At 38.8% G+C, this 7,280-nt stretch overlaps 2 protein-coding genes across 3 annotated transcripts in view; both read right to left on the reverse strand.

Moving 5' to 3' along the window:
• Positions 1 to 4,982, reverse strand: part of Golph3l (golgi phosphoprotein 3 like) — a 22,484-nt gene extending 17,502 nt beyond the window's left edge. The window contains exons 1-2 of one of the 2 annotated variants that reach the window (XM_005356970.3): positions 4,792 to 4,982; positions 2,486 to 2,674 (exon numbers count right to left, since the gene is read on the reverse strand). In XM_005356970.3, the coding sequence (XP_005357027.1) occupies positions 2,486 to 2,668 (183 nt within the window). In that variant the 5' untranslated portion in view covers positions 2,669 to 2,674; positions 4,792 to 4,982. Of the gene's footprint in view, positions 1 to 2,485; positions 2,701 to 4,791 lie in introns of both variants that reach the window. The other variant, XM_026784206.1, reaches the window with a different exon arrangement.
• A 1,292-nt stretch (positions 4,983 to 6,274) lies between these two features.
• Hormad1 (HORMA domain containing 1) overlaps positions 6,275 to 7,280 on the reverse strand; it is a 32,030-nt gene continuing 31,024 nt past the window's right edge. Inside the window, exon 13 of the mRNA XM_013349836.1 lies at positions 6,275 to 6,763. Within this exon, the coding sequence (XP_013205290.1) occupies positions 6,683 to 6,763 (81 nt within the window). The 3' untranslated portion in view covers positions 6,275 to 6,682. The remainder of the gene's footprint in view (positions 6,764 to 7,280) is intronic.

The raw sequence follows: 7,280 nt of genomic DNA on the forward strand, positions 1-7,280 counted from the left end.
TGTAGACCAGGCTGGTCTCGAACTCACAGAGATCCGCCTGCCTCTGCCTCCCGAGTGCTGGGATTAAAGGCGTGTGCCACCACCGCCCGGCTTTATCTTAATTTGGAATCATATATTTTAAAACAGTATGTATTTTAGAACTGGGAGGAGTCAGGCAGTGGTGGCACACACCTTTAATCCCAGCAATCTGGGGTAGAGGCGGGTGGATCTCTGTGAGTTCAAGGCCAGCCTGGTCTATAAGAGCTAGTTCCAGGACAGGCTCCAAAGCTACAGAGAAACTCTCTGTCTCGAAAAAAAAACAAAACAAAACAAAAAAAAAACCCCAAAAAACAAACAAAACAAAACAAAAAAACAGGACTGGGAGGAGGACCCAGGAGAGGCTCTAAGGAAGGAGCTTAAGCTTTATTCTCCTACTGTCAAAATAGGACTTTGCTCTCTGGCTCATTTCCTTGGATTTTAAAGCTGGATATAATAATGAAGACAAAGTTCTTCTTCTTTAATGGCCCATGTAAAGTGCACACACCAGGGCAAATGAGCCCTTCTAATATACTTGCACTATTCACAACAGGTAAGACTCAGGGTTCATTCTACACAACCAGGAAACCAAAAGGAAAAAGCAGGTAGAGACCTAAAAATTAGACTTTTAATTTTTAAAAAATTTTCATTACAAAAAACTTTTTGGGATAGGTCTCATGTAACATGTGCTGACCTCAGACTCCCTCTGGAGACGAGGACAATCCTAAATTTCTGATCCTCCTTACTCGACTTCTCGTGTGCTCTGGGATTGCAGTACTTAGGGTCAAACCAAGGGCTTCCTGCATACTAAGCAAGAACTTTATCGACTGACCTGCATTCCTAGCCCAAATTTTGGTTAACTGAGATAGGGTCTTGCTATGTAGCCCTGCCTGAGCTTCCCAAGTGAGCAACCACACTTGACTCTGAAGTGCAACTGTCACCAGGAGGGGCAGTGAGATGGCTCAGTAGGTAAAGGTGCTTTACCATCAAGTCTGACAACTTAGATTTCATCCCTGGGACCCACATAGTGGAAGGAGATAACCACACACACTCTAAATAAATGTAAACAAAAATATCATCAGAGGGTAAGAGAACCAACTTTCATAAATTGTTCTCTAACCTCCACATGTACACTGAGGAATGCTCACATACTCATGTGTACACACAAACAATATACATACAACTCACACAAACTAATTGAAAAAATTTAAAAAATTATCACCAAGTTAAAATTAATAGGTTCACTTCTCTTACAGGTATATATATATATTTTTCTGAGACAGAATTTCTCTGTAGCCTTGGATGTCTTGGAACTGGATCTTTAGACCAGGCTGGCCTTGAACTCACAGAGGCCCTCGGGCTCTTAAGTGCTGGGGTTAAAGGTGTGTACCACTACAGGTGGATCCCCTTTCATATTTGAGACAAGGTTTCAAATTATCAAGTACCTCAAGTTATCCTTGAACTCAGTATGTGGGTGAGATAACTTTGAACTCCTGATTCTCCTGCCTCCACTTCCCCAGTGCTGAAATTATAGAGGTATACCATCAATCCTGGGCTAAAAAATATTATTTCTACTTTAAGAAACTCAGTCATCATTTATAAAACAGATAGTCACAAATATTCCTTGTTTTTAATTTGCTTTTTTAATTTTGAGATAGTGTCTTACATATAGCCCTAATTAGCCTATAACTAATTAGGTAGATCAGGCTGGCCTTGAATTTATGGAATGCTCTTGCCCTTATCTCCTTAATACTGGGCTTACAAGTGTGTGCTACCGTAACCTGCTGTTGTTTTTGTCTTTTAAGATTCGCAGACAGGTGGTAGGGGTGCACGCCTTTAACTCCCAGCACTCAGGAGGCAGAGGCCGAAGCAGGCAGATCTGTGAGTTCAAGGCCAGCCTGATCTATAGAGCAAGTTCCAGGACAGCCAAGTATATACAGAAAAACCCTATTTAGAAACAATAACAAAAGACTTCTTTTCCAGGCTCAAGAAAACTTGATTGAATGTGCCTCTTTCTCACTTTAATAAGAAATCATTACTCTATCATAAAACCGAGCTGAAAAACTACAAGTACTAACACTATATTATCCATATCTGTTCTTCATAATTTTGCAATTAAATTATACTTCAAATAATTATATTTCTTGATTTTACTTTGTAGATATTCTATTTAAAAAATTTTTTTTTTATTATTTATTGTGTATATTGTATTCTGTCTACATGCATGCCTGCACACCAGAAGAGGGCATCAGATCTCATTCTAGATGGTTCTGAGGCACCATGTGGTTGCTGGGAATTGAACTCAGGACCTCTGTCAGAGTAGCCAGTGCTCTTAACCTCTGAGCCATCTCTTCAGCCCCCTTTGTAGATATGCTTTCCCATGTTCCTCCATTTCCAATGTGGCTGGAGTTTACTTCCTAAAACATTCTAAGATTTGTGTCTTTGAGCTAAACTTAGCTAATGACATTACCTCTTTATCTTTTAGTCCTAGGAGCAATACTTCTTCCATAAGAGTGAGGCGGATATCCTTAGAGTCTCCAGGGTCTTCATTATCTGGACTCCTTTCTTGATTCGTGTCTTCCTCGCTTTCTACTTTCTTTTCAGAGCTCTTACTGACTTCAGTTCGACGGGTCCGGTGAGTTAATGTGGTCATTCTCACCTTGTTTATGGAGAGATGTGAAAAATCTGTGTGTGTTTTAGTAAATAAATATAAGTCCACAGAAGACCTACACATATACACACACACACACACACACGCACGCACGCACACACGCAGACACTATGCATCTGGGAAAATATAGAAGTGCAAACACAGAACAAGGTAGTAAATAGAAACACTGGATAATATGCTCTCTTTTTCAAAGCATAACAGCTTAAATTCCAAAAAGCAATGATAGTGATCACCAGTAATTTAAAAGCCCATCAGAAATGGCCATCTTTTCAGGGAGATTAGTTCACTTATAACCCAAGACGGAATTTTTACCACTATTACTCCTCTTTCCTAAAATGGGTCCCCAAGTTAAACACGATGGAATAGCAAAACTTCATGAGCATGTGGCCCTGAATACAAATCATTTATAATTTCTATAAACAGTTAATGGCACACTGTGAAACATATACAAAAATATAGAAACAAAACCCCACATTTTAATATTTTAAAATTATTTTGTGCACAATATTTGTGGGTAGGGTACCATTTTCACATGTGGAAGTCAGAGGACAACTTTTTGGAGCCCTCGCTCCTACCTTTACACAGGTTCTGCAGATGAACTGAGGTTTCTTGGATTGTGCAGCAATTGCCTTTACCCACTTAGTCATCTCTCCATGCCTATGTTTTAATATTTTCTTTTTAAGATTTATTTTGTTTAAGTTTTTTGCCTGCATGTATGTCTGTGTACTGCATGCATGCCTGGTGCCTGAGGAAGTGGTGCTAGGAATCAAACTTGGGTCCTTTCTAAGAACATATGCTCTTAACCACTAAGTCAATCTCCAGCCATATTTGCTTTCTTCTATCATAACAACTCATTTCATGAATTCATTTTGGAAATCACTAGAGTATATAACACTTAAGTGAATATCAAGTATAGTAATTTAACATCCTTTTTCTATCTGGCTATCTTGTGAATACACAAATAGCTACAACAACAACAAAAAAAAACACCTCAGTAAGACTGTTAAAAGATTATTGAATTCTCAAAAGAAAATGAGACTGGAATGTGACTCAGTGTTATTGCATGTGTTAGAATAGAATGTACAAGGTCCTAAGTGCCATTCCCAGCAATAGGGAAAAAAAATCAGAGCATACACTTTTTTAAATTCAGTATTACATTTCAAATCACCTGCAATAAAGCTTAAAGTTAGCATATTTTATACAAATGGAAACATTAATATTTATCATTAAAAATAAGTACTTAATATCAGCAATTATACATTCTTGAAATCAAAAGAATAGTATTTAATAGGTGCTATGGCTGTGCCTAGTTCTACTCTATAACATTTTTATAAGGGTGTCTTGTTTTTTTTCTGCCTCTGATCCTTATTATTCTGGGGTTCTCTCCCTTTTCCTTTCCTAACTAAATGTTGCCCAGCCTTTGAAAGCCTACAAAGACTCACTGAGAGGCCTTAAGGTGAATATCTCTCCATTATGCATATGGCCCAAGCTTAGAACTGATTTCTCTCTCAGCTGTACTCCAACAGAAATTTATTTATACTTACTCCCTTTAAATATTTATTATAGTCTCTCTTTTGTTATGGCTTATGTTAACTTAAACTTCTTGAGGGCTGGGATATTGTCATCTTGACAATATCTCCATTATATTCTCCATAGCAACTAGTACAATATCTTTAACGTTGTAACTGCTCAATAAATATACACTCATTAAAATGGATACTCAGGGCTGTGATAATTAAAAATAGAGATATGCACCAAGTATCTTACAAATAATTCGTAAAAGGGTCCACTTCAAATATAATTTTCGGTGGAAAGAAAAGTGAAGAAGGAACAGAACACGGAATAATGCCTTAGGGTACTAATTCTATTTGGCATTGAATCGGGGTTATTTACAAACCCAACCCAAGAAACTTAACATCCTCATGAGAATGGAGACAATTTTCTTTGAGGAATTTATCATCTTCCCGTGGACACTTATTAGTTAAAATTACCCTATTTGAAGACATGGAGACCAACAATACATAACTAAAAACCACCCTTTCTCTCTAAAGTAAAACACTGAGCAGCTTGTTGGACGTTAAGAAGTGTTATTTTCTGTTCCTTACCTGACGTTGCTCCGGGGCTGCAGTGGGACGTAGGCTGCAGTTCGCACTCTATTTTTGGAGGGCACCTGTTTCCCTCCTTACCCCAGTCCGGTACTAGTAGGTGAAAAACTTCTCAGCCACGCAGAGAGTACAAACTTCCTGATCCTTCGATGCAGAGCAGGAATAACACATCAGCTTCCTCAGGATCACTAGGCAACCTACCTTGGTGCTTCTTCATTGGACCAATCAGAACCCCCCAAGGTTGAGTCTAGCCAATCGGAGCCTACGAGGGGAGGACCTCCAGGCTATTGTGTTGCGATCCAGACAAACATCACCAAAAGGAGGCAGGTTTGGGTTCAACCTGACAGCTGGTCAATCCAATGAAGGAACCTCGGTGGAGGCCAGGAAAAGACTGCGCCCAACCCCAATGAAATTACCCAATCAAAGTATCCCGTGAGACAACAAATGCTGCCAATCACGGAAGGATTCCGTTGGGCCATTTCAGTTGTAGCAGGTGTGCTTTTGTGGCTTTCTGTAGTATTGGCACGACTGGGTAAGAAATGTTGGCATCCATGCAATAAGGCTAAGAGTAAATCCCTCCCTCCGCCCCGCCCCCGCGCCTCGATATCTTAACCCAGACTCTAGAAAAACCTGATCTGACCAGTTTGTGGACGTTATACCCTGTTTACACTAAACAGGATGGGTACATTCCTACCGTCAACACATAATAATAGCCCTATGGGGCACTTTGATAATCCTGTGTCTACTTACTGTATGTTTTGGAATATGGCTGCTGAAACTACAAGACACAAACAAATCAAATTTAAGTCTTCCTTTTCTGAAGCAAAAGAAATTAATGGCAAGGATGGAGCTAGGTCCCATCAAAGCAATCGCTCAGGCTACCGCTCAAAGTTCTAAGTGTGTTCCAAGATAATACTTAAATTCTCTCAAAATTAAGAGCTAAACACACTCTGCTAATTAAATAAAAATTAGAAGCTACGAAAGAGCCTGCACATTGAGTATCTTAATCATGCTAGTGAAATGTCTTTTATTAGCCATTGCTTTCGGTCATCTTTTTGTCCTAAATACATGCTTAAAAGGTGAATGTCATATATCATGTTAATAACACACTATATCCCAAGGCCAGCTGGCCTGGGTCTGAAAAAGCAGGGGATAAAACCGGACTCGCTGAACATAGGGAACAATGAGGACTACTGAGAACTCAAGAACAATGGCAATGGGTTTTTGATCCTACCGCAGGTACTGGCTTTGTGGGAGCCTAGGCAGTTTGGATGCTCACCTTACTAGACCTGGAAGGAGGTGGGAGTTCCTTGGACTTCCCACAGGTCAGGGAACCCTGATTGCTCTTCGGGCTGATGAGGGAGGGAGACTTGATGGGGAGGGGGAGGGAAATGGGAGGCGGTGGCAGGGAGGAGGCAGAAATCTTTAATAAATAAATAAATTAAAAAAATAAATAAAACAGAAAAAAATAACACACTATATCAAAATACCAAACATTATTTTAATAACACCAATTAAATGATAGTTTCAACATAAGTAAAAAGTTAATCCTTACAAAATTTTAATGCCAGAATAAACATTTCAGAAATGGTTTTTAGAGAGCCTTAAAAGGATACATAGTTTTAAAAAGCTTTCTTTAAAAATGGAAGGCAGGATGTATTCAGCGGATAATGAGCAGAATCAGTGGTGACATTTGGACTTAGGTTTAGTCAGAAGTTCCCTTGGATTTAGCTCAGGTAAACACGATATAATAGTTAAAACTTTAATTAGTGCAATAACTGTGTGAACCACAAAATAATTTTCAGAGATACAGAAAGTATATCTTCAAATGATAATACAGCATGTTTTGTTTAAATGTTGAGCCTGCAAGTCTGCATAAGAAAAATAAGTTTTAGGTGTGTTCCTTTGGTTCACTAACTCTCTTTCTTTTTGTCACTGACTCTTGACTAGAAGATTCCAAGAGATGAAGGACCTGTCAAAAGAAAACAACTATTTAGAGACTTTCCAGTTTAAATCTCTCTCTGTATTTATTTATTTATTTATTTATTTATTTATTTATTTATTCATTCATTTATTCATTCATTCATTCATTCATTTATTTTTGGAGCAGTGTTTCAAGTGAAGCCTTGCTGTCCTGGAACTCGTTCTGTAAACCAGACTGGCCTTGAACTCAGAGATCTGCCTGCTTCAGCTTCCCAATGGCTGGGATTACAGGAGTGTGCCACCACCACACTATTCTTTCTTGTTTTTGAGACAGAATATCACATGACCCAGGATTGCTTCCTATACACTATGTAGCAGAGGTGTGTTTGAACTACTCATCTCCCATCATATACTCATGTTGAAATCACAGGGATGTGCTCCTACATATGGTTTGATGTGGTGGTCTAACACAGGGTTCCTAAGCAAGCACTCTACTAACTGAGCCTCATTTCCAACCCAGCATAGGTATTTTCTTTTTTTTTGGTTTTTTTTTTTTTTTTGGTTTT

This window comes from Microtus ochrogaster, chromosome 21, assembly GCF_000317375.1.
Source record: "Microtus ochrogaster isolate Prairie Vole_2 chromosome 21, MicOch1.0, whole genome shotgun sequence".
NCBI classification, from domain to species: Eukaryota; Metazoa; Chordata; class Mammalia; order Rodentia; family Cricetidae; genus Microtus; species Microtus ochrogaster.